The following is a 27,158-nucleotide window of genomic DNA, read 5'->3' as shown; positions in this document are numbered from 1 at the left end:
TAACATTGATTTATCGAGAGCGTGAGAATAAAATACATGTAAGATGTTTAACGTGTCATTGTTTTCATATCTCAATGTGAGTAATTTATTCAAATAAAACTCCACAAATAGAGATCATTTTTATTTTCAAGTTTAATATTTCATGAATTTCCAAGTAATTCCAAATTGAACAACCAACAACAAATCCAATAATAGCATGAATATAATGATATATCCGAAAGGTTAAGTCCACCCCAGAAAATGTTGGTTTGAATCGATAGAGAAATACACAAGCATTAAACGCTAAAAATGTCATCAAAATCGGATGTGAAATAAGAAAGTTATGACATTTTTAAGTTTCGCTTAACTTTCACAAAACAGGAATATACACAACTAAGCGATATGCAAATGAAGAGTCGATGTCCCTCGCTCACATGTTTTATATTGTGTGAATATTACAATACTTCATTTTGTACAGATTTAACAATAAGGACCAACTTCACTTAACCATGAAATCTTAAAATGATGGTAATTCCTAATGATCAGGGAGGAAGAAAAGTTTTTTTTCACGTGACAATGAAGAAACATGATAGAAAGATTAATACACCCGACTCCGGTGTAGGGGTTTGAATCAGCACTCCAGCTCGTGTTTAGAAATTCAACGAAAACATAAACAACGAACTTGATATCATCCGATGTTGCGTTTAGATTTGCGATGTTTAACCTTGTGTAACCTCATGTAATCATTGTGAAATGCAAGATATTGACGATGGTCATGCAAAAGTAAACTCAAGTCCAGACCCGGCCAACTTTTCTTGGTAGAGTTGATCAAAGCGGCGATTTTGATCTTCTGTGAAGTAATTCTTCCAATCTCCAACCATACCTGGAAAACATGATATCGAAAGGATCTCATACAGATGTTATGAGCTAGGCCTACTCACTGGCGTACCTAGGATTTTCCAACTGGGGGTGGGAGACAAATTTCTTAAAGTAGAAATATATTGAAAATCGTAAAACTGGAGAATCATATATCACAATAAAGGAGAAAATAAGGAGAACACGATGGTGTACATCATTTATCATGGAGACGGATGAAACTCAGTTAATTGATAGTTTAAAGTTCTCTCTCTGAATGCTTCAAACACGCAGAATTACGTCCGCGAAATTGGGGATTTTTTATGACGTCACTGTCTGTACGAGAGGCGTGATTGGCTCTCCCACGTGAAGCTCCACTTGCATGCAAAACCTGTTGCAAGGGTACATTTTCTCCACATTGTCACTGAATACTTCGATCCCGAAATGATCGAAAGAAAACCCAGAATTTTATCTAGATTTGGATTTTCAAATTGATGATTTTGAGATGAAGAGAATGATGATGAAGTGAAACAACACAGTGAGGTAGTTGGAGGTAAATTGGGGGAATTACGCCGATGATGATGATGATGATGAAAATTCAACTTGCAACACAATCACAAGTAAAGTCATGTACATACCGATTCGCTACCAATTCATGCTGCTGGAAGTGCTAGCTACACCACGCGGGCCAAATTGAATTCATGCTGAACATGAATAACCACATCCAGACAGTCTATCATAAGAAGGAAAATGATATAACTGTACTTACAAACAAGTGAATAATCCGAACCTGAAGGCAAATCAACTCAACGAATATCGATATGGCATATGCACTGACGATAAACTTCATGTGGCTGGATAGATTGTCACTCGTTCTGTTAGATGTAACTTTTATCTCATTAATTTGACAAAATTACGAAACTCGGGGAATTATTATTCTATATAAAAATATAGTAACATCTCTTATCATTTTTTGAATTACGATAAAACCTGTTTTAAAGGAAAACGTTGAGGTAAATTAAAATTAGATGTAAAAGATCATCCCATCATGCGTAGCATTATGTGATCGTAAACAAACCATCACAACAACACATGCCGTATTGTTTGCTCGCCTTGGCTGAGACTGAGAGAATAGATCTATGCACGTGTTGCACAGCTCTCAATCAGCAAGGAAAGGAATACGTGCATGTTTGCGATGGTTTGTTTGCAATGACATACAAGCTACGCATGTTGGGGGGGATTTAAAAGTAATTTTAGTTTATCTCAACGTTTTCCTTCAAAAGAGGTTTTATCGTAATACAAAAAATAATAAGAGATGTTACTATATTTTTATAGATATAAATAATTCCCCGAGTTTCGTAATTTTGTCAAATTAATGAGTTACAAATTACAAACAGAACGAGTGACAATCTATCCCAGCCACATGAAGTTTATCGTCGGTGCATATCGTCTGCTGCTATTCGTTGAGTTGATTTGCTTTCAGGTTAATTCAGACGCGCTGTTATTCACTTGTTTGTAAGTACAGTTATATCATTATTTTCCTTCTTATGATAGACTCTATAGACTCTCTCTGGATGTGGTTATTCATTTTCATGGATTAAATTGGGCCCGCGCGGTGTACGTATAGCTACCACTTGTAGCAGCAGCTTCATGAGTTGGTAGCGAATCGGCATGTACATGACTTTACTTTTGATCGTCAGGCAAGTTGAATTTTCATCATAATCATCGGCATTGTTCCCCCATTATTTACCTCCAACTACCTCACTGTGTTGTTCACTTCATCATCATTCTCTTCATCTTTAAAATCATCAATTTGAAAATCCAAATCTAGATAAAATTCTGGGTTTTCTTTCATTTCGTGATAGAAGTATTCAGTGACAGTGTGGAGAAAAAGTACCCACGCAACAGGTTTTGCATGCAAGTGGAGCTTCACGTGGGAGAGCCAATCACGTCTCTCGTACAGACAGTGACGTCATCAAATTCCAGTCAATTCAGAGACCGATGCGAGGCATATTTCGGAGGGGCATTTTAGCGTTTTTTAATCGGCGATTTTCACCTTTTTGTATTATTTTCGGTATTTTTGAATGACCCACTGATGATCCCCACATCATTACCTTTCCATTGATATATAATAAGACCACATTCATAATCAATATATTTCTCCTTTAAGGATATTTCGTCCGCGAAAAAAATGGCAAGCCAGAAAAAAGGGTCTTCAGGTTCAAAAAAGGGAGCACAAGTTTTCATTAAATTATTACATTACAAATTATTAATTGGGGGATCAGTTGTGACTCGTCAGGGTGAGGGGGCAGGGATACGTCCCCTGGTTGAGTTGAGTTGTGACTCGTCAGGGGGGGGGGGCAGTCTGCCCCCTGCCACCCCTTAGGTACGCTAGTGGGCCTATACTACAAACTGCTCGAGAGCAAATTAGTCGTTGGATCCATCACCAACAAAACTTTCCTATAATTTCATAATAAGCTTTCAGAACTGAAGTGGCCACCATTGATATATGACTTTGTTATTATCATCATTAACATTATTATTAGTAGTAGTATCATCATAATAATTTTTTCCTTTGTTATTATTATCATAATTATTATTATTATAACCGGTATTAATAAATTACCTTTTCGCATAAATGTTTTCTCCTTGGTGAGGTCCAAGCTTTTCTTAAGAACTTCGTCTGGGTTCGCACTCGTGTTACTCTTCATGAAACTGAAACTTGATGCTTCGACGATACGGTCAATGATGTCGTCTGGTAAAGATTTCCCCATGAACTCGGCGATCTGAATCACGGCTTTCCTGGGATCCTGCCATTAAAAAATATATATATGCGTATAAAAGTATCTTTTCAGTCATTATCAATTATAAGTTCATCTTCCACTGATCACATCTTCCACTTTCTGTCACAAGCCCATGGTCATTGATTTGAAAAAAAAAGGTGACAACCTAATCTGAGAAAAGAACTGAGGTCTCTGCAAAATAATTCTGATTGTTCAATTTACACTACACTGTAAAAACTGTGGTGTTAAAACTGACAAAATTTGGTGTTAATAGAGAACCACACCCTGAGGTGTTAAAATAACACCATAGAGATTGAACATAACACCAAAGAGTGTAAATGTAACAACCATAGGTGTTGTAATAACACCTATAGGTGTAAAACTAACACCACCAAATTAACACCGGTGTAATGTGGTCCTTTATGTACACCGGTTAACACCACACTTTTTGATGTGTAATAATTGATCATGGTTTAATTGAAAGTATGTAAGAGAGCGTTTATTTGGGCTTTATCATTAATGCATCAATGAGGCCATGTAAGTATCAATGATTTGCGACAATCGTCACCAACGAAATCAACTCCAGACCGGCAACGCTTCTTTTATCAATGGTTTAGGTCAGTTTGGAGACAGTTTCGGTGGTGTAATGTTAGCGTAATATTTGAACACTGTTGATTGCAAGAAAGTTAAAGATTAATTTGACGCAAGTCTAAATAATGCCAGTTTGATATCATTGTGAAGGATGTTTAAGTCCATTTAATACTCGTCTGTGACGACATAGATCTTTGAATAGTGACGTACTTGTTTCATGTCTTCATACTTGAGAAAGAGAACGTTGTGATGATTCCGTAGGTTCCACCAATAGAGAATGTGCTCAAACCAAGAACCGTAAATAACTGTAAATTTGAAAACATCGCGAAGCATTATGGTCGAATAAAGGCAGAATTAATGAGCCATGACTCTCTAATCCCTACCCTGCCCATCACAGCAATACAAATTTAGGCATCCATTCAAGTACATGTAGTATGGCGCCGTCTAAATATAGACAAAAATACATGAAAAGTGGGACAAAATTGAAGAATGCTAACATTTCAAAATATAAATAAAAAAAAGGTTGTTACCATGGTTACGATACCCTCATCTTCCGAGTGATAAAAGAATGGAAAGAAAGTGAAAATAGTCTCCAATAAGTTAAAGAATGGTGGCTTTTTGAATTAATATGAAATATGACGAACAGTCTCAAACTAATAAGGAGTGAGGGTTTACCTCTATCTGAAATGAACTCTTCGAAGAATTCATCCCAAGTATACTTTGGAAGGGCCTTGACTAGATGGCAGAAGTGATAGTAAGAAATGGCTGTATCCTTCGGGTTTCTAGCAATGTACAGCACCTTTGCTTGAGGATCATCTTTGAGTCCGTCAGGGAGCCATCTTGGGACCACGTGTGTTTTCAATATCCGAGGTGTATCGGGTGGCATATAGTCAGCCTGTTCAGCACCAGTCGGTGCGCTAATTATCTCTTCCTTGTCCTTGTACTAAAAGACAAACATTTTGAAATAAAACTTAATATATCTTGCTTAAAATAAACAGGAACAATCTATTATTACATAATACATTCCTAAGTCCACACAAAGATCTAGATCAAAATCCATAATACATGTATTTGTCTATTTTTTCGTGATCTATTATGACCTTAGATCTAATTTTGTTGATATTTTTCCTTATCAGAAAGGACGCTTCTGAACGGTAAATGAATTCAACGTCATAATGTTGTGGGTTCGAACATCGAGGAGGGTGTTTGTTTCGCAGCGCCCGGTCTCTGAAGTTGGGCTCATGTGCCGGAATAGTACTTGTTGGGGAGCTGAGGCATCCGCTCCCCGCTACATCGCGGAGGGAAATGTCTGCGATGCGTTGTACGGGGACAGGTCCGAGTTTGCATGCGAAAGCTTGGGGTGGTGATAACAGATTATCTTTCCGTGATCACTTAACTAGTTCGAACTGAATTTTACTTTTTATTAATGACATAACATAACTATTTACAGTATTTTATTAGCATATTTCAGTAGCTAAGTAATTTCATTTTTAATGTCTTAACATAATTATTTACAGTATATTTATTATCGTATTTTAGTAGCTAAGTTTGAATATTTATAAGAGAGTCAAAAGGGGCCTAAGCTTTCGATCCTAGCAGAATCTTCTTCGGAGGCAAAAGGAATATTTGAAATATATATATGTATTTTGCATCATGATATTATCGTAACTTTATTTGTTTTTTATCCTTGTTAAATCAGGACATTGATGTAAAACAGCAATTAAGCCGATCTTTTTATCCTGTATAAATATTTTCTAATAAATGAATGTAAAACTAAAATGGTTCACGTCCCGGGATCACGCACATTCCGAGCAATTTAAGGAATATACTCTATATAAATAGAGAAAGAAAGAAATAAACTTAATCACACTCGTCAAAGGCTCTGGGCCCCGTTGCATAAAATTGTCCATTATGGTAACTTAGCTATCCAATGGCTTCTTTTTTATTATTATTATCATTTGTTTGGCGTCACGTGTGCCTAGCTGGGAGGCGAAAAGCGAGCAGAATCACTATGACCCGCAGGTCTCTCCTCCCGATATAACTAATTGGGGGGAATGCAGGTGGACCACTACACCGGGGTTACCCCCTACTCTTATACGAATAGTGCAGTGGGTTCTTAACGTGCAAAGGTGGTGACTCTCCTCTACACGGGGCCTCCATTTAACGTCCTATCCGAGGGACGGAGAGTTTTCCATTGTAACATAGCCTGCATCTATGTTACAATGGAAAACACTCGTCCCTCGGATAGGACGTTAAATGAATCCTTGATGTTTATTGCCTAATTAGCATTGTTACCATGGTAGTTACCAGTGGATGGCAAAGTTACCATTAATAGTAGTAGCTTTTATGCAACGGGCCCCTGATCGCCCTTTGTCTTCATTCGTTAAACTTCAATTGTATCCAGTCGTTTTTTATTCGGCCTTGAACCAACGACACCTGAAGGTATGTTGAATTTGTCGTGAATTAACGTTGACTTTATTTTCAATTTTCAAATGTGTGAAATTACTCTAATCTCTGTTAAGATTTTAGGCATGTAGATATATACATTCCTATGTGTAAAGGATTACTTACAGAGTCAATCTGTGGCCGTTTCTTTTTATAACTTCCAAGTAAGGTGTAATGTTACGCCATGAAATGTGTTTATACTGCTGCAGTCATTGAAAAAAAAGGAATAAATTTGTTCGAATAAGCTATCGGAATGAATAAAATATCCGATGAATACTAAAGCTGAAAATGTAAAGAAACAGTAGATTCTAACCAATGATTTATAACTTTGACCAGGAAGGGGTCACGTACATATTCACCAAATCTTTGGTTATTCATTTAAATGAGTGTGATTTTATTAAGGTGTATAAATCCTAAACGATTGAAAATCCCTCACAGAATGGAGTAACAGGTAACCTTGTGTACAGGTTCCACTGGCAAATCTGTGATCAGTGTGATTCTAAGAATTTCCCTACAATAATGAAAAAGGTGGAACTAAATATTACTGACAACGGTTTAAAAGTGAACGCTGTCTTACCCCCATCTTGTCCTCTAAAGTGCATATCTCCAAGTATGGAACCATCGTAATGATGTGCTTTCCTTCGAAGAATGAGAGATCCCCTTCAAGCTGTACCAACATCGCAATCTGCTGGAGCCAGGTAGTTCCTGTTGACAAGAAAATAAAAATTGTGCCCAAGTTCATTAATATGTCGATTACTTGAATAATTAAGAATCATATCGATCAATAGCTCAAGAGTGACTCGTATTGTTACTCATTATCTCTACCAACATATTGTTAAAGTTATGCATTGTTTTAATCATACAATTTTTGTTTTCAATTTCGGAAACACATCTAACATGTCTAACTTAGTTTCGCATAATGAAGACCAAGGGCTTGAAGGGAGCAGGAAGTTATATTTCCAACTCCATGAAGGGATTGTAGAATCATGTTTCCAAATGGCGACCATGGACCTGAAGGGAGTGTAGAATCCTGTCGCATAATGGCGACCATGGGTCTGAAGGGAGTGTAGAAGCCTGTCGCATAGTGGCGACCATGGGTTTGAAGGGAGTGTAGAAGCCTGTCGCAAAATGGCGACCGTGGGTTTGAAGGGAGTGTAGAATCCTGCCGCATAATGGCGACCATGGGTTTGAAGGGAGTGTAGAATCCTGTCGCATAATGGCGACCATGGGTCTGAAGGGAGTGTAGAATCCTGCCGCATAATGGCGACCATGGGTTTGAAGGGAGTGTGGAATCCTGCCGCATAATGGTGACCATGGGTTTGAAGGGAGTGTAGAATCATGTCGCATTAACACCATGGGGCCTACAAGGGGGTTCGGAGTCTTCGTCATAAAGATGAAAATGAGCCTGAACAGACTTTTGCACTTCTAAATTTTACCCGGGGGGGGGCCAGTCAAATGTATTGCTGTACACATGTATGCGTGACCAAATTATTCCACTGCAAGAACTTCGGTGTTGATTTAGCACCAGCCCGGAATCTATATATGTCCACACCAGAGGAGTATTGAAACAACACCAGTTTGGAATTAAACCAATGCTGTTTTAATAGTAATTGGTGTTGTATAAACGCCTATCTGGTGTTAGACCAAAAGAAAACTGGTGTTGTTTAACATTTCTCTGGTTTGGACATAGATTCCGGGCTGGTGTTAAATCAACATCAGAGTTTTTGCAGTGTACCGAGTGCACGCGCGGCCCGTGTCCAAAACTGAAAAAAATGCCCCCCCCCCGGGAAATTTTACTAACCTGCTTTAAGGTAACTGATGACGTACACATCATCCGGACGAAGTTTGAATCGTTTCGTCTGATCGATGCCTTTCTTTGTGATGTAATATAACATGGCCACATTCTCGTATTCGTAGCAGACTTTGGCGACATGGGCCGGGGACTTGGCGAGGAGGGCCGACATCTCCCCGGTCCAACATTCTACAGCATCTGGAATAGAAAACAATATGTATGTGACTATGTATTAATGTCATAAACGTGGATCGAGAGCATAGTCCATCAACACCAAGGTTTTATTTTTAAGTGTGTTACAGGCTCGGGTGTAACCACTGACACACTTTACAAAATGTCAAACTTAGAGGCTTGTTAATGTAAATGGACAAAAAAAAGATATATCTGTGGTTTATCGTGATGTTATGGTATTATAGGATCATCTCTAACTAGTTATCCTTTAAAAACTGAGTTACGTTTTCACTCATAAGCCGATGTAAATCATCTGTTCATTAGGACAAACGAGATATGGTTATAGGTCTATGAATTTTTACTTTTCTCTTCAAATTTGATTGTTCTTGACAATTGTTCTCTTGACAATACAACTTCTTTTGAGATATATATTATTTTAAGATATATGTATTATTTTGAGATATATGTATTATTATACACTTTGAGATATATATATTATACAGCACACATAACACAATATGTCTACATACTTTAAAAAAATGGTTGTAATAAAAATCTGCGTAAACTTAATTGATTTTAATAGCTATTGGATGATCCTAATTAAACATTACCGATGTAAAACATTTTCTTTTAAGATATACCTATATTTAGTAAATTAATCCAAATATATGCATGGTAATTGTAAAGCCATTATGTCTTTTACATTTTCAGATACCTGAAGAAGGCCCAACTAAATGGCCGAAAGCTTGTACTAATAAAAGTTGAAGAAATCCAGGCTCCGTCTCTAGCTTCAATGCTTTGTGAGATTCTTCGCCAATATATATATATATATATATATATATATATTATATATATATATATATACTTACAAAGAATCGCCAAACTATATATATATATATATATATATATATATATATATATAGTTTGGCGATTCTAAGTCGCACTGTGATCGAATGCATATAGGACCCGGGGAACATAAACTTGAGGTTGGTATATAACGGAACCCGATAACTCGATTGGAATTACATTTTTTATTCTTTTATTGAGTGTTACCTTCTACTTTGCTGGTAGGCAGAGGTGGCGAATTTGTATTCTGATAGGGGGAAGGTTTTGAATTTCTTGTGGAGGCATGAGAGAGTGAAACCGAATAGAGAAAACGAATGTTTTCCTGCAATGTTATTTGATCTATCGCTACATTCACATTTTTACAGTCAAACCCGCTCTATCGAAAACCTGTATATAGAAAGACTACCTCTCTATAAAGATAATAATTTGGGTTTCACTTTAATCAGTGACGAGATGAGCAAAAGAGTGTGAGGCACTGCATAACGTATGGGGCAAAAAAAAGGTCCGACAGCGAAGCGAGCGAGTAAAAATATTTCACTTTTTCCTTTGCTATTTATTGTTTTTTCTCCCTTTTTGTCGTGCAAATTTTCTTCTTCTTCTTCTTATTTGTTTTTGTTTTGGGGGGGTAAGCCCTTTTTGCATTTATACACTTGTTTGCACCCTATGGTTGCAGATTTTTATAGTTCTCAGGGTGCAGAAAATTTGTATTCAATGGGGTACCACGTGAACCTTTTCTAAAGGGCATAACACTAGACCATTTTAAGGGTGGAGCTGTAGATTGATGTACCCCTACAAGCATGGATCCTACTATCCATGCTATAAGTGAACGAAGTTTCTAAGGATGCATCAAACTGCCCAAAAGGGGCTTTCATTGTGATATTTGAATGATGCTGAATAAAATCTATTTTTCTTAGCGTGTACCTTATATATCAGGGGCCGCAGAAGCGGTTTTGGAAAAAAGTGTGGGGGTACATTAACGTAAAAATTACCATAAGATTGTGATTTTTTGCATGGTCAGCCCCCACCTTTGGCTCAGCCCCCCCCCCCCCACTTTGAAAATCGTTCCGCGGCCCCTGTATATAGGGCCCATCCAGAACTAGCAGGGGTGGATCCAGCTTTTTATAAAGGGGGGTGGTATGCGAGGGAGCGTAGCGACCGAGTCCAAGCGAGCGGAGCGAGCGAGGGAAAGGGTGTGGGAGGGGGGTGTCCCCCCTCCCACAGTAGGGAAAATTTTTGAAAATCTGTGTGTGAAAATGGCGTTTTCTTGCATCTAAAACACCACTATTTTTGGTATAGAGGTCGTTGCCAAATTAACCCCCATGAAAATTTGTAAAATTAAGTTGCATTTTCCTGCAATGTAAGGCCAGTTAACAACACAGATGAAAAGAATTGGGGACCTTGGAATAAGCACTGTTAGCCTAATACTTTTATTATGAACAGCTTGTCACTGATACTCACTGGCAAATACATAGAAATAGAATAAAATAAAATTACAAGTTAAAAAAAAAGATAAGATTTAAAAAATGGTCCCCGGATTTTTTTCCCTGTTTTTTTTTTTGGGGGGGGTTGCAACCCCCCAACCGCCCTCTAGATCCGCTTCTGACTATCGTTTATTTAGGTCGCCTAAAAACTTTACTCGTGTCCTCTCTCTCGTAGCAATATATGCTCTATTGATATTTTTAACCCCCCCCCCTCAAAAATGGTCGGCAAACGTGAGCGGGAGGGGAAAACAAAACGAAATAAAGGGAACACTATGGGAAGCATAAAACAAATTAAAGCTTATAATAATGATTTTAAAAAATAATAACATACAAAATTTATAAAGCGCTACAAACGAAAGTTTCAAAGCGCTAAGAAAGAAAGGGAATACAAGATATATCAGAAAAAGAACAACAAAGAAAGTGAAAGTAAAATCACCTTTACGAAAAATTAATCCATCTCACGAGTCAACAACTATAACAAGAAGCTCAAAATGGAGGACCTAGAATGGGCGCCGCCATCAGCACTCAACCTCACCCCTCCCTACTTTGAGAAGTTGGAAAGGGGCCAACTTGTAGCTCTGCCCAGGAGCACTTTTCCTAGATACTCCAAGGTTAATAAGTTGCGTTATCATCACCGGTTGACATAATAATCATGATAATGTTTATATGACTAAAGCGTAACAACATTCAATAAGCAATCATTGACTTTCCCATGGCCTGGGAAGCGGGATTGCTGAAGCACCCCCAAGATTTTCTTTGGTGTGTATTATTCTTCATAGGCAGCACCCCCTGGAATTCTGGTAGGTGTGACAAAATGGAGGACCAGTTTGACCTCCATTTTGTCACAACTACCAAAATTCCAGGGGGTGCTGCCTTTGACCAGTTTGACCTCCATTTGTTGTGGAAACCATTTTTTTTTTTGGGGGGGGCTTTTTAAATCTACCTCAGCACCCCCGTAAAAGATATCGTTCCCAGGGCCCTGCAGTCACAAGTGCGTAACCGACTCATGACCGATCAAATCTATTATGACGTGATTAACAATGACATACCAGCGCTCAATTTGGAGTGTGATGTTGGTGTGACCTTTTGGATCCGGCAATTTTCAAAAAGGGGGGCACATTTTTCGGAGGAAAATCTGACAAGCCCCCCCAAAAAAAAAAAAGTTTTCAGTCAAAAATTTGCATCATTTTGTCCCACTTTAAATTTGAAAAGCAAAAAAAAAAATAGGGGGGGGGGTCCTCACCTGTGTAGATGACATATTCACAATACAAATATTTTCTATGACTCTCAAAGGGGGGCATGGGCTGGATGTGCCCCCCCCCCCCCGGATCCGCAACTGTTGAACACAATTGCCTGGAGTTCAAGATCAAAGCATATTTGCACTTTGCTATGTTTTCTCCGACGAGAAATATACAATACCGTAATGTTTACATGCTATATACGGTGTATTAAGGCAACAATTATCAAAATGTTTACCTTTTCTTTCAGCCATATCTCTGAAAAAGCAGCATCCAGCCTGCACTCTGGTAGCGGTCCGCACAGATTCAAATGCAGCTATAAGGGTTGGGATCTTTTGAGCCTTCTAAGATTTTATCCAAGCACAAAATTACAGAACACGAATGAAAAAGTGATCCATATATCCGTTTGATACCATCATTTACCAAAGGGACCATCACATTTTCATTTCCTCCCAGTGCCAGCATCTTTGAGAAACGATTTCTCAGCTAGGAACCGATTGGATTATGAATTATAATGAGAAAATGAATTCTCCGTGAAATATGAATCTGACTCTTTATCATATGGATCTTTCCAAATCGAAGCTGAGGAGAGATCGCCCAAACCATCACCGACATGAAATACTTGCAATTGTTTCTTAGCGTCTGAAAGCTAACATGATTCTTCGTCTAAAGTTCCATAAAAAATTATGTGATAAATTTGACTATAATAAAGAAAATGATGAACGATAAACATGCATTATTGCATACAAACAACTATAAAGACTATTATGGGGACTGTATATATATATATATATATATTGTAAAGAAATGGATGAAGAGAACAATGGTAGACGTAGCTTAAATCAAGGTTCCCCAGAGCTATCTACCCTTTGGAAAAATTGGTTATGCCGAAAAAATGTCTCTGCCGGGAATCGAACCCGGGCCCCCAGCTTTGAACGCCGGTGCCTTAACCACTTAACCCGGGGGCCCGGGTTCGATTCCCGGCAGAGACATTTTGTACATGTATATCTTCACACATTTGTATATATATATATATATATATATATATAAAAGCAAAATACAATTAGAATAAAAACAACCGTAGATAGAAAAGGTGATCAAATTTTCGCCCATAGGGCTTCAAAAATATATGTATATATATATATATATATATATATATATACAGTGCGTCCCAGAAAAAACGAAACCGAGATTTAGTGATGATTTATCATAACTTAATTTTATTTATTTATTTATTTATTTATATATTCATATTCCACAATCATCAAAGTACATTTCGTAATCATGTTTACAATGAAAAAAAAAGCATAACATATGCAGGATTGAAACGTCGCAATGAAATGAAAAAAGTGGAGGGGCGACTAAAAAGCAGAGCTTGTAAAATGTAGACCCCCTATCAAAACTTTATACAAGGGTAATATGATACAAATAGAGTAAAATAATCAGCAAAATTCTATAAAATTATATAGATATAAACACTGTAACACAAATGTATTTACACTATATACAAAATTAAATATTGACTTAAAAATATAATCAATACTACCGTGGATAAGTATGAAGTTCACAAATATTAGATTTTATCAATAAGAATTCAGGAGAAATTTTTTGATGAGTAATTTAAATCGTATAAGATTAGCTGCCTCTTTCATTTCTCTGTCCAGAGAATTCCAGAGTTTTGGTCCTGTGAAAAATACAGTTTTGCTAGAAAATACTGTTTTACTTTTAGGTAAGTGATAGTCATTTGATTGTCTCGTATTATATGAATGTAAAGTATTGTTTCTCATAAATTTCTTTTGTAGGACATTAGGTACACTATTTCTATCTAGCTGATACATGAATTGGAATAGTTGCAAGCGGTACAGGTCATTGATTTTAAGGATACGTTTCTGACGAAACAATTCATCCGTATGAGCTCTAAAGGACATATTGCATATTATTCTCAGTACTTTTTTCTGAAGTAGCAAGACTTTATTTAGTCTCGTTTGAGAGGCATTACCCCATGCCAGAATTCCATAATTAAGATATGGTAGAATTAATGCACAATACAACATGGATAGCGCCTGTGCTGGTAGAACGTATTTAAGCTTATTGATGACTCAAATATTTCTTGACACAGTTTTGCAAGTATTGTTGATATGCGCATTCCACGTAAGCTTGTTATCAATAGTAAGACCTAAAAATTTTGTTGTTTGCACTTCTTTGATTTCAGTATTATCTAAAAGTATTTGATGCGGTAGATGTTTCAATGAATGACTAAAAAGCATATAATTAGTTTTTTGCAGATTCAGTGACAATTTGTTGGCTTTAATCCAGTTTGTTACTTTTTTAAATTCTGTATTCATAGTGCTCACAAGTACATGTGGATCATGGTGTGTATAGAAAATATTGGAATCATCAGCAAAGAGAATAAATGAGAGAACATGAGATGAATTTTTCATATCATTAACATAAAGTATAAATAACAAGGGGCCAAGAATACTACCTTGTGGAATTCCACAGGAAACTGGCCTTGTTGGAGATTCTGATTCATTTACTGTAACAAACTGAATTCTATCAGTAAGATAACTCCTAAACCATTGTAAAGCTGTCCCTCTGATACCGTAATTTGATAGCTTACATAACAGTATTTCATGATCTATTGTGTCAAACGCTTTTGAGAAGTCAAGGAATAATCCTACAGTATGATCAGAATTATCAAAAGAAGTAGATATTTTATTTATTAATGTCAATATAGCATGAGTTGTATTATGTTTTTCTCTAAAACCAAATTGATTATCACATATAATACTATATTTCTTAAGGAAAGCAACTGTCCTTTTATAAATGATCCTTTCAAGAATTTTTGAGAACGAAGTTAACAAAGATATTGGGCGATAATTACTTGTAATTAATTGGTCCCCCTTCTTGAAAATGGGTATAACTTTAGCTATTTTCATCTTCTTTGGGACCTGGCCAAGCTGCAATGATAAATTAAATATATGAAGCAGGGGATCGGCACGAGAATGTATAATGTTTTTCAATACTTTATTTGTAATGCCATCATATCCGGGTGTCTTTCCTAATCATAAATAAAATAGACAAATGACCTACCAACGTAAAGCTTAGAATCTCCTCTTTCACCTGGTACTACGTAGATTATTCCTCATTCACGCATGAGTGAGCAAAAACAATTCAAAGAAAGAATGCCAAAAATTTATTTATTCTGAAAAAAAGACTTTGGACTTGCATTATAATTTTTGAATTAACCGGGTCTGGAAAAAAGACTTTGGACGTATATTATAATTTTGAAACACCGGGTCTGGTAAAAAGACTTTGGACGTATATTATAATTTTGAAAAACCGGGTCTGGAAAAAGACTTGGACTTGTACTGTAATGATTCATTAACCGGGTCTGGAAAAAAGACTTTGAACTTTTGTGCTATATGAACGCATTACTATAGGATATTAGTTTAGAACGAATTCGCCAAAAATCACTTCAAATTTATTACATTTGTAGGTAAAGTCATTATTACATTTGTGGGTAAAGTGTTATTACATTTGTGGGTAAAGTGTTATTACATTTGTGGGCGTTATTACATTTGTGGGCGATTATTACATTTGTGGGTGTAACACCTCCTCCCCCCCCCCCGTGCTTTCTTTTATCTGGACAGACTATATCATTATTGTCATCATTGCTTATACACGATGCTTTTTCATGTATTGAATGGCCTGTATGATGGACTTTGACTCATGTTTATCAACGTCTGTTTGTGCTAGGTTTTTGTTCGTCCCTATCAATTGACAGCGCACGTAGTTTAGTTTGCATAATATCTAAGACCTGGGGCCTGTCTCATAAAAAGGCGTTTGTATAAGTTACGAATACGAAGGGATTGATCAGGTTTTCTGAAGCTAAAACAGTTTTTCTTTCATTTCAATTCCCGTCAGCTGAAGCTGAGTTTTAAAGATTGAAATTTTGATTCAAAGTTGATTGAGTTTATTTGCCAATTGAAATCGGGCTAGGCCTATAGTAAATTCGCTCCACTTTGTTGATACACATTTTTAGTCACATACATGGAGTCGTTCGTATAATAATGCGTAACAACTCAAGTTCCGTGTGCAAATTTGTTAGGCCATTTCGGCATGCTATGTTTTTGGTGTGACGTCATTCATTCATGGGTACAACCATGAGAGGTGCAGCTAACCTTAGGTCTATTTCTTTCAGACCACTCGATCATTGTCGACGGGATCCATAGTCCATATTTGAACGTGCATGGGCTTCACATTCTTTGATCTCAAACCATTAATACAGAAGGTAGTATTAGGCATAATATCGGAAAGTCACTGTTTTTATATATTGTCCAACTGAGCAGGAGCGATTGGGGGTTTCAACAACTGGCGAGAGAAGTGTTGCCTTAAAAAAAAATGTCTACAGCTAAAGGTAAGTCAGCAAAACCGTATGTACCATTTAATCTTACACCGGAGTAAAGATGGGGGCTAGGGCTGAAAGGGGAGGGGCCTGGGTGATTAATTAAAAGGACTTGAGAGATTTCCCAAAGTTCCAGGACCAACATTATGACCAAGAAAAAAAGAAAGGGATAGAAGAACATTAGGATATTATTTCTACGTATTCATCACAAAGTTCATTTTAAAAGTCCACGTTTTCGCTCGCTCAAACTTTTTAGATAGTTATTCGGCCTCCTCAAAATGTTTGACTAGATCATTACGTCATTGCTATCGAAACTAAATAGGACTATATCTACGTTGGTAATTGCTTTCATTATCTTGTTATCTTAGACCATTTCCCTAACTTACAAACAGATCAAAAAGCATTTGTAAAAGTCTATATCTCTGTATATATGTTGTTGGATTTTTAACATGGATAAATATTATGTCGGTTGTTCACATACTTTCGGCTGGATTTGCCGTCTCACTTTCACGAGTTCTTGTAATATCCGATAATCTCTGAATATCATCCTCGGTTGGAAAAGCCCTTTTGTCTCGCCTGCATAGCAGAGCGAGGCTATCGGCGCCGCTTTTTGCTTTTGCAACTTAATTGTGCCCTTTCCACTTCTTTATAAAGAAAATTGGAGGGGAAAAATAAGAGTAATGGATATATATAATCAGAAAAGCCGTAAATATTCTTTTATAATGCAAACGCCATTAAAATAAACACCAACCAATCAACCAACCGACAGCGGGGGTCGTCAACATTGAAATCTTAACCAAAGGTTGAGTTTTTGAAATGTCATCATTACTTAAAAGTATATAGACCTAGTTCATGGAAATTGGACAAAAGGGTTATCTTGTATACTGAACATCCTGACGAAGGTTCAGGTCATATGGCCAAGGTCAAATGTCATTTAGGGTCAGTGAGCTAAGATTATGTTTGGGAATCAACTGCAAAGGTTAAGTTTAAACATAATCATAAATTTGAAAATATATGGATCTATTTCATGAAGCGGGACACAAGAGTAATCAATTATCAGTGAAAATCCTGTATGGGTCTCAGGTCAAGTTACTTTAAGGTATAAAACGTTATAAGTTCAATGAACTTTGGCCAAGTTAGGGGTATTTTGAATTGCCATCATAACTTTATGGATCTACTTCATGAAATGTGGACATAAGGGTGATGCAGGCGAGAATGTCAGAGGCGTTCCACTTAATTGTTTTAATATACACACTGTGTCAATATAGAGGCAAACAAATTGACAACCCTCCCCCCCCCCCCCCATCCTGCACTCTATAGTATGCGCTCAAATGAGCTCGGAATTCGGATTATGGCTCAAGAGGGTCTATCCAGATCATATGTGGAGAACAAAGATGAAAAATACAAAAAGGTTGTAAAACATAATTTCTTCTGTTTATTTCAATTTTCGTATACATGGTATAGAGCCTGTCAAGGGATGGGACGGGAAGCCGTCATTCCTCCTCGCCGAAGCTCCGGCGCATGTTGCCAAAAATTGCTACGAGTATGACAACACCGTCATGAGCTTCTTCTTCACCAAAAAGTGCCTGGGGCAGCTCAAGACTTTCAAGCTACGCTCAGATGACTTGTTCATCATCACTTATCCTAAGACAGGTCGGTATATATACTGCTAATAGCCACCTTTCGCAATCCTCACGAACGCTAATATTAGGATCCCCTAACACAAAAGTTAACGCTTGATAATGCACTCGATTGTTAAGATTGATTGTTCATTATAGTTAATGGTTGATATATGTCACAACTGTCACCTTTTTTGCTTTTTTTGGTAACAATTTTTTTCTAGTTCCAGTACTGTATATAAAAAATAGTGATCATCAAGGGAGGTCCAAATAGATGATCATGATGATTGATATGTTATGATTTTTTTATATAAAATGTATATCTACATGATATATGTCACAACTGTCACCTTTTTTGCTTTTTTGGTAACAATTTTTTTTCTAAAGAAATGCGGTTCTACTTTTTCAAACCCATCTGCATTTCATGAAACCATATGGTTTGTCTTATTTTCCAGATTTTTTTACATCTTGAAAAAAGTAAGGAGTTCCAGTACTGTATATAAAAAATAGTGATCATCAAGGGAGGTCCAAATAGATGATCATGATTTTTTTACACCTTATAATAATTCCACATTAGCATGCAAAAGGGAGTCATCTTCCAGGCTAGGTTGAAATAATTATAAAAGTTTTCTTTTCATGCTCAATGAAAATAAATTAACCTGCTCTGATCAGTGAAAATCACCAGTTTAGCTGAAGGGATTCACAAAAGAATAAGCCTACATGAAATCAATTAAAATGTTTAGAATCACCTATTTCATGTTCTGTGGAGATAAACAAAGTACTTTTTCAGTTCATTTTATGTTAAATCAATTAAATGAATTTAAATATGCCTACTATTTATGGTTTCTGAATCCAAATCCTGCAATTAAATGCATTATTATATTGTGTGTCGTACGGGACATGTCCCGTACGACACAGCGTGTGTCGTACGGGACATTTTTTAATAGGACAATAATTGAAAAATGAAGGGCAGTAATTAGATCCTTATGGGATAAATCGATCACCCATGGGTCAAACAAAGAGAAACTCATTTTATGAAATTGCATCATCAAAAATAAAATTGTAGGAAAAACTTTTGCATTGTCATGTGTCGTACGGGACATTGCCAAAAATAGGTTCGGAAAAATCAGGGCTGCCCCTATTATGGATCATGAAAATGTTGTAGATATTATTTGGAACCATCAATGATATATTATTCTACTGACCTGCAATATTTTCAATCTTCTCTTGCTTTGCAAATAATTGTTTCAGGTGGAATTTGTACTTGACTATTCAATGAGCAAAATTATTGAAAATTCAAAATTCCATTGTTCTCCCCCCAAAAAACTATATCAATCTTCACTTTTGGTTAAAACTCATAATTTTCATAAAATTTAGGTATCATAGTAAAATATTACACTACTTATGACTTATTGAAAGCATGTTGAAATTTATGATATTTTTGAAGTTCTAGTGTGGAATCGCCCTATAACGTTACATAGGCCTATACGTAACGTACTTGCCTACTCTGTCCCCCTTTATTCGTGGTCGCTCCTGGTATTCACTAATCAATGGAAGTGGGGCCCCCGGGCGGCCTCTCGAGCTCTAGGAGGAGTCAAATGTGGCTTTGGAAAGTCGTCCTCAATCTGATATATCGCTGTTACCATAGTAGCAACCAGAATTTTGCACACGAAACGCATATTGAATGTTTCCGTTGCAGATGCAAAACGAAAAAAAATCTCATGTCACACAATTTGCATTGCAGGACAGAGTTTTACGACCATGATGACGGGTCCAAAAAGTCTCTTCCATAATCAACTGCCGTCGTAAATAAGCGTGCGCGTCCTCAAACGAAAGGTCGGGAATAAGAATGATCGACGGAAGCTCTCAAGTGCCATGATAATCTACTCTATTTTTTTTTTTACTTTTGTCTTCATGGTGACATACTATCGTGCCTCGTTAACTTTGAAAGCTATACATGTACATCTTGCAAGGTATACAATCCTTTGCAGATCTCGTTCGACATACGATATGTTAGGAGTCAACTTGGCAGGATAACGTATCTCGCAATGTCGACAAACTATATACTTTTTATAAGTCGATATAATGAGGCGACTATGATAACAAGGTGAGATAACGTATATCTCCACATGTTGACAAACAACTTTTGATAAGTCTATCAACCTGACGAAGTACTGTACTATATATCTCGCTATGCTGACATATACTGTACGCTATGATGTCGATACGGTATACATGGTGTATATAATAAGATATCGTCATGTCGTTTTCGATGTTGCTTTGAAGCTCCTAATCAATTAAGAATTAATTTCGAATTATCTGAATCAATGAACAAGACACTGATACTACAGTGCGTCCCACAAAAAACGAAACCGAGATTTGTCATAACTTAATGACAAATACAATAGACAAATGACTTACCATTGTAAAGCTTAGAATCTCCTTTTCATCTGAAATTATTAAGATTATTTCTCATTCACGCAAATTGAAGAGGGGATACCAAACAATCATTTGGCGGGCTGTATCTGGGTTTCAAATAGAAAACCGCATTTTTAAAAAGTTCAATATCTGCTCTTTAATTTGATACCTCAATTACAGAAAGTGGTAAAGAAATAACAAAGTTCTGGTTATTTGAAATAAGGCTTGAATTTCAATAATTTCATGAAATTAAGAGGTTCTACGGGCTAGCGTTCAAACTCACTTAACACTTCGTTTTGTTGACGATCAGCCATGCATTAAGTCTTTTGTTAACCATGCGATAACTTCTGTGGGAAACCGGTGAAAACACGTTTGTTTAATGAAATTATGGAAATACAAGCATTGTTTTGAGGCAACATAATATTTTTAATTCTTGACCATTTTTTAATAATGTATCAAATAAAAGAGCAGATATTGAACCTTTTAGGCATGTTATTTTCTTTTGAAATTCAGATACCCCCTGCCAAATGATTTTTTTGGTATCCTTTGTTAAAATTGTTTTTGCTCACTCATGCGTAAATGGGGAATGATCTTAGTAATATCAGATAAAAAAGGAGATTCTAAGCTTTACATTGGTAGGACAATTGTCTATTGTATTTGTGATTAAGTTATGATAAATCATCGCTTAATATTGGTTTCGTTTTTTTTTTCTGGGACGCACTGTTAACAGCCGAGAAAGGTTTTGGGTGAAGAAGGAAACCTGTCGTTCAGGGAGATAAATACCACAATCTTAAAATGTGTTTTGATTATAAATGTGATATTCATAGAAAGTGTACCCTCTTCTTTGATTTATTTGCAGGAACAACATGGGCTCAGCAGATCATGATGCTTGTTCAGGTTGAGGCCGACCTGTCTTTCTTCGAGGGGAAACACATCTCTAAAATGGTTCCATTCTTAGAAGTTCCTGATGTTCCAGATGCAGGGGCGGTAAATACAACTCGAGCCGTCCAATCCCACATGAAAAATGCCCCGTTGAGATCGGCGGCGATTAAAATCAAAATATGTGTCGTTAAGAGATAGGAATTACTAGAAATAGAGAGCAATTGCAGTTGAAATTTGATTTGGTTATCGCAACGCTTTGTGAGACATGGTCCAAGTGTTATTTATCTGATTTTATCCTGACCCAGGGGTGCACTGATCCTAAAGGGGGCATGGGGCTTCCCGATAATGATTTTATTTTTAATCACGAAATATTACGAAGAACAAAATGGAATGGAGGACGAATGCACGAAAGAGGGGAAGCTTTCGAGTTTTGTCGTATATTACCCTATTTCAATCTCGAGATCCCACTGGCCTATTACCCCCTCCCATCATAATGAAATTACACTGGCACGCCACCCCCCCCCCCCAAAAAAAAAAAACCTTTACAGTCAAATAGATTTTATCCATGTTTTAATGTTAACGTACTATTGCATTTATTGCATTACACAGGTCGTATTCCTTTCGGCTTTTAAAGTTATTTGTTATTCGGCTTTTAAAGTTATTTTTTATGCTTTCGGCTTTTAAATCTATGTATTTTCAATATTCATACTTCGCGGCTATACTTGCATTATAAATCATTGTGATTATTTCTTGGGGGGCATGATTTTTATAAATACAGTTTAAGACGGTGGAAGAAATAAACGAGGCACCAACGTGCGTTGAAACTGCAGACGCAATGCCAACCGATACAAGTCGGATACTAAAAACACACGTGGTTCAAAAATGGCTCCCTGACGGACTCCAAAATAACCCCCAGGCGAAGGTTGTGTACGTGGCCAGAAACCCAAAGGACACGGCTGTCTCTTACTTTCACTTCTGTGAACTAATCAAAGAGCTACCAAACTACGTGTCGTGGGACGAGTTCTTCGAAGAGTTCCTCGCTGGAAGGGGTACGTAGGTTCATGGTATGGTCGCGCTTCCGGGGGTTCTCCTTATGATATTTTTAATAATTTAAAAAGGAAAAGAAACCAAAGAGGGAATGATGAAGAACGGAAAGACAAAAGATTTGTTTTTTTTTTGCTAGCTCACAGCTATTAAGAATTGTATCCCGTAAGCCCTGTTCAGCTATAGTATGATGGACGCACAATCTATTTCAATGGTATAATCTCCTGCATATTGGGCGTAATATAAAGCGAGTTCTGTATATAAGGAATACAATATTATCACAATATGAAAAATAATTTTCAAAACTATTTTTTATACTAGTCATCATGGTCTTTTATTGTTTGTTTTGGTTGGGGTATTTTTATTTTCCTCGGTCAGGGTGTATTATTTTTTTCATCACTTCGTGTATAGTATTTGTCTGAGAGGATATCACGTTTGGCCGATCGATGCGGATCCCAGTTCAGAAGACCATAATAATAGGCCTAAATTATCATGCTTACACTTTAAAAAGATTAAGTACTAATTTCACTCTTAAGGGGCTCGTAAAGTGACTGCTAATTTCTAGTGAACTAAACTCTGTAAAAATATTGGTTGAAATGTTCCATGGGGGTAATTATATTTCTAACCAACATTGGGCATTTTTATTAATCTAGTGTGATGAAAACTTTGCCCATTCTAAAGTAATTGCTGCTTATTTTTTAACCTTACTGGACAATATGCCTCCCGCATTGGGTAAAATACTGCCCCAAATTGGTTGGACACATAATTACCCTCGTGCGGGTTTAATTTTTACCAAATATTTTTTTGCAGTGTAGAATATCAGCACTCTGAAGTGCAGTCACTATAAGCTCCTTAAGCATGTTAAGTATTAGTTAGCACTTCATTTTTAGACTTTACCAGTCTGGGGTGCTAACGATGATATTTGACCGTGAATCTCGTCGACTCGACTCTTTTATAATCAACTTAATTGATTTCTGCTGGACCATGTCCTCTTTGTATTCCTTTTAGTTCCTTATGGGCCTTATTTAGATCACATCCTCCCGTGGTGGAAGCTTAGAGACCACCCTAATGTTCTCTTCCTCACCTATGAAGATATGAAAAAGGTATGATAACCCCCACCGTTTGCCTCTTAGGCTTCGTTAATTTGAATTCAATACACCTTGATCTTCGATTATTTAACTCACTTGATTGCAAATTGATTACCTTATATACACAGATTGTTTTCTTTTCCTTTTTTTTATTAACGTTACTTTCGTTGAAAGTTGTAATTTTTGTGTCAATTTGATAATTTGTTAGATCTTTATCCGGGGGGAGTCAAAAATTAATGTATTGCTGTACACATGCGTGACCAAAAAAACCGCGTTTAAGGCCCATGTTGTTTTGGACTTGGGCCGCGTGTGCACTCATTAAGGTATCAAAAACACTGATTTTCAAGAAAAAGGGTAGTTTTGAATCGCGAGGTCAAACGTATACTGGGTATATTTTTTTCCAAAGCTTTTTATTTAAAGACTAGCCAAACGTGTTTAGGGTACGGTTCCCCAAGCTTTTCCCCCAAAGTCATATTTTGGCAACAACTTGTTTGGGAGCCAATAAAGCCTGCGAAAACTTATCGGGGGATAATTTTGCCCAGAGAGAAAAAACTCGTAAAGGTGTTTGGAAATAATTTGGTTACGCATGTGCACAGCTTTACATTTGACCCCCCCGCAGTTTGGGCATTTTTTACTTTAATATATCAAAATAAAACGGAAAATAGAGTTATAAATTCTGGGTAGAGAGGTACGAAAATGCTACAAATTCCGAACATTATAAAACATTATGAAACATGCACTACCAGTATGCGTATTATTTTGTCTGAGCAAATTCAATAACAATTTTTTTTTAAATACTAGCGATATTTCACAAATGGCTTAAAAATTCAGTTTACTAATTTAATAAGGCATGAATATCAATAGATGATGCTATGTACAGAAAATATCTTTATGAATCAAGTCGCATTGTCTATTAATATAGACCCCCCCCCCCCCCATCCAATTACAGCAAGACTCATGGGTGATGAACATGATATAATCGTTCATTATTGGATATGAAAATTGAATGTTGTGTGAGTGAGAAGAAAAATAAGTAAAACAAGTTTGAAAGAAATCGGACAAGCAATAAAATAAGAAAGTATATATGTGGCCGTTTTGAAATTGAGATCCCTAAGACTGCACTAATCTAGAATTGCCAACCCCGGTCAATAGGGTATCACAAGACTAGAATAGGGACTACTTTCCCCCACAGACATGCACTTAATTATCCAGGATTTGTGGTAGGCCTACTCATTCCATAGGGCCAGTAATCAAAATATGATTAAGGTAGCATTTTATCCTCATTAAAAAAACTACATATTTGGAAAAATAATAAATCTTATTCATTTTATGTATTAAAGCAAATGGAAAGTAATCCTTGCCTGACATCACTATGGCGTCTATTTCCCATTACAATATAGGACTCTCGGAAAGCGATAGTTCAGATCGCCGAGTTCATGGGGAAATCTTTACCAGACGACATCATTGACCGTATCGTCGAAGCTTCAAGTTTCAAGTTCATGAAGAGTAACAAGACAACCAACCCCGACGTTGCTTATGAAGAAGAAATGGACACGTCAAACAAGAAGTCATTCATGCGTAAAGGTATATATAACGTGCTGAAATACTGAAAGATTTATTTGAAAAGGATTGAAGATTTAAACAAATAAGCAAGTTGTTTATAAGCCCGTTATTCTGAAACAGATAAGTTGTTAAAACTATTAAGCAAGCTAGTGTTTAACTTTTTTGAAATTGTCAAGGCTATTAAACAACTTGTTTAAAACTTGAAACAACCTCTTTCAAACATTAAACAAAAGGTATTAGGGTGACAATTTTTTTAAAACGTTTTAACAGTGGTATATTAGAGGACTATGAAATATTGACAGCAATAAAGAAATGCATGTTTAATCATTACAATCCTTCCAAATATGACTGGCTCGTTTACCCATTTCCTATCCCCCCCCTCTCTCTTAACCCCTCTTCTCCTCCTCTTCCAACCCTCTTCCAACCCCTCCCCCACCCTAGCTCCCATCCCCCCTCTCTCTCTCTTCCTCTTCCGATGAAGTATCTTTCTTTATTCTATTTTATCAGGCCGAATTTCCATCTTTAAGTCATTATATTATAGGCGGCGAGACCTATACCCCTATACACGTACAAATCACACCGGAAGCGGGAGAGCGAAATAATGACTTTCCCAAACAAGGCTCAATGTTAGAAAAATTATACTTTGGAAAATGAAGAAAGCCGTGCAAGTTATCGAACTTAGATCAGCTTATATCCGTTGAATGGCTCCGAAAATATCGATTTTTTGTTTTGATAAAAGAAAATGTATAGTCTCGATTCCCATGATAAAATGTTAGATTTCTTTCATTTTGTTCGTACATTTTCGTTTTGGCTATAATTTAGGTATGGTCGGAGATTGGAAGAACTACTTCACCGAGGATCAAAATCGTCGGATTGATCAACTCATTCAAGAAAAAATGGGCGGATCTGGTTTTGAATTCAGATTTGAATAACCATAATCAGAGCCACAGCTATGTCTTTCAAGAAATCATATATATTTTTTTTCTATTTTTTCATTTTCGTTTAGCTACATCATTCAGAATTAATTTCTTTTAACTGTTATTATTCATTGGAAATTCCCCTGTATGCTTAATTGTCTGTTTATTGTTTGGAAGAGTCTTCTATATTAATTTTTTTACGAAGCCTATCATTTTCTTATATTTCTCAATCTAAACTTACTGATACTGGCCTAAACTGTTAAGGCCTTGCATGAGTCCCACTTTTGTGTTTGTGTTTAAGACCCGTCATGTTACCTCTTTTTTTTTCATTGTGATGGGTCGTTTTCATGGTAGTCATCATTTTGTTTTGATAAAAATCGCCATCAGGGATGTCTAAAAGTAAAAATTTCGACAATAGGTACATCTACAAGCTTTGCTTTTCAGTATATAGGCCCATCCACTTTTTTCTTTCATTGGTATACGTTTAAAAACTGCATATATTATACAGTTGATTTTTTTCATAGGAAATGATTTGTTACGATTTGATGATTCGCTGCTTTGAGGATATGTGGACTATAATTATGAATATACAAATAAATGAAAAATCAATAGGGAAATCGGAACACAAAGCTTTACCCCCCATGATTCAGCAGTTGTCAAATTTCTATACTGAATTGATATCATGTAAATCCTGTATTTTGAACAGTATTTTCTGTCATGATTTTACCGTTAAATCACATATGAATATCCTTGTTATTATGATGGCTACGGGATTAATATATATGGAGGAAGCAAAATAATTTATATCGTGGTTAAAAACTTATGTATAGCTGATTGAAAAACAATCTAAATGGCTAACCCTATCTTAGTTAATCTTGATGCAGAATGTGCAACAGACCTTTTAACCCTAACTAGCCCCCCCCCCACCCCCTCGATGTTGTTTTGCACGTCTCTTGTGAATCACAAATGTATGGCTATTTAATATCTTTAAAAAACGATGAAAAAGAGAGAAGAGGAAATTTTATTTGCTATCTTTAA

General features: G+C 36.5%; 2 protein-coding genes across 3 annotated transcripts; one reads left to right on the top strand and one right to left on the bottom strand.

Annotated features, from left to right (window-relative positions):
• Window positions 1-170: 170 nt before the first annotated feature.
• On the bottom strand, window positions 171-12,547 carry LOC121426095 (sulfotransferase 1C2-like). 2 transcript variants are annotated; one of them, XM_041622250.1, is made up of 7 exons: window positions 12,420-12,547; window positions 8,455-8,643; window positions 7,231-7,358; window positions 4,884-5,151; window positions 4,419-4,513; window positions 3,461-3,644; window positions 171-862 (listed from the first exon to the last, which is right to left on the bottom strand). In XM_041622250.1, exons 1-7 carry the CDS (start codon window positions 12,433-12,435, stop codon window positions 753-755), a joined length of 990 nt encoding a protein of 329 aa, XP_041478184.1. In that variant the 5' UTR covers window positions 12,436-12,547; the 3' UTR covers window positions 171-752. The 2 variants fall into 2 exon arrangements, with proteins under 2 accessions (XP_041478184.1, XP_041478185.1); XM_041622251.1 differs by lacking the exons at window positions 8,455-8,643; window positions 12,420-12,547 and adding an exon at window positions 7,560-7,683.
• Window positions 12,548-16,341: 3,794 nt separating this feature from the next.
• LOC121426411 (sulfotransferase 1A3-like) lies at window positions 16,342-26,245 on the top strand. Its single transcript, XM_041622704.1, has 7 exons — window positions 16,342-16,601; window positions 18,054-18,242; window positions 21,486-21,613; window positions 22,287-22,557; window positions 23,561-23,655; window positions 25,041-25,224; window positions 26,026-26,245. The coding sequence occupies exons 1-7, from the start codon at window positions 16,586-16,588 to the stop codon at window positions 26,133-26,135; spliced, it is 993 nt and encodes a 330-aa protein (XP_041478638.1). The 5' UTR covers window positions 16,342-16,585; the 3' UTR covers window positions 26,136-26,245.
• Window positions 26,246-27,158: the final 913 nt, after the last annotated feature.

The sequence above is a fragment of the Lytechinus variegatus genome, chromosome 13 (assembly GCF_018143015.1).
Source record: "Lytechinus variegatus isolate NC3 chromosome 13, Lvar_3.0, whole genome shotgun sequence".
Classification (NCBI taxonomy): Eukaryota; Metazoa; Echinodermata; class Echinoidea; order Temnopleuroida; family Toxopneustidae; genus Lytechinus; species Lytechinus variegatus.
The sequence above is the reverse complement of the archived record's forward strand: the minus strand, read 5'-3'. Positions and strand labels throughout refer to the sequence as shown.

Excerpts from the sequence above, each read along its gene's own strand:
- LOC121426411 (XM_041622704.1), top strand. Across the intron at positions 18,243-21,485 it reads CATCACTTATCCTAAGACAG|GAACAACATGGGCTCAGCAG; the intron begins GTCGGTATATAT and ends ATTTATTTGCAG. Across the intron at positions 21,614-22,286 it reads ATGTTCCAGATGCAGGGGCG|TTTAAGACGGTGGAAGAAAT; the intron begins GTAAATACAACT and ends TTATAAATACAG.
- LOC121426095 (XM_041622250.1), bottom strand. Across the intron at positions 4,514-4,883 it reads AGAGTTCATTTCAGATAGAG|TTATTTACGGTTCTTGGTTT; the intron begins GTAAACCCTCAC and ends TCAAATTTACAG. Across the intron at positions 863-3,460 it reads GAAAACATTTATGCGAAAAG|GTATGGTTGGAGATTGGAAG; the intron begins GTAATTTATTAA and ends CATGTTTTCCAG.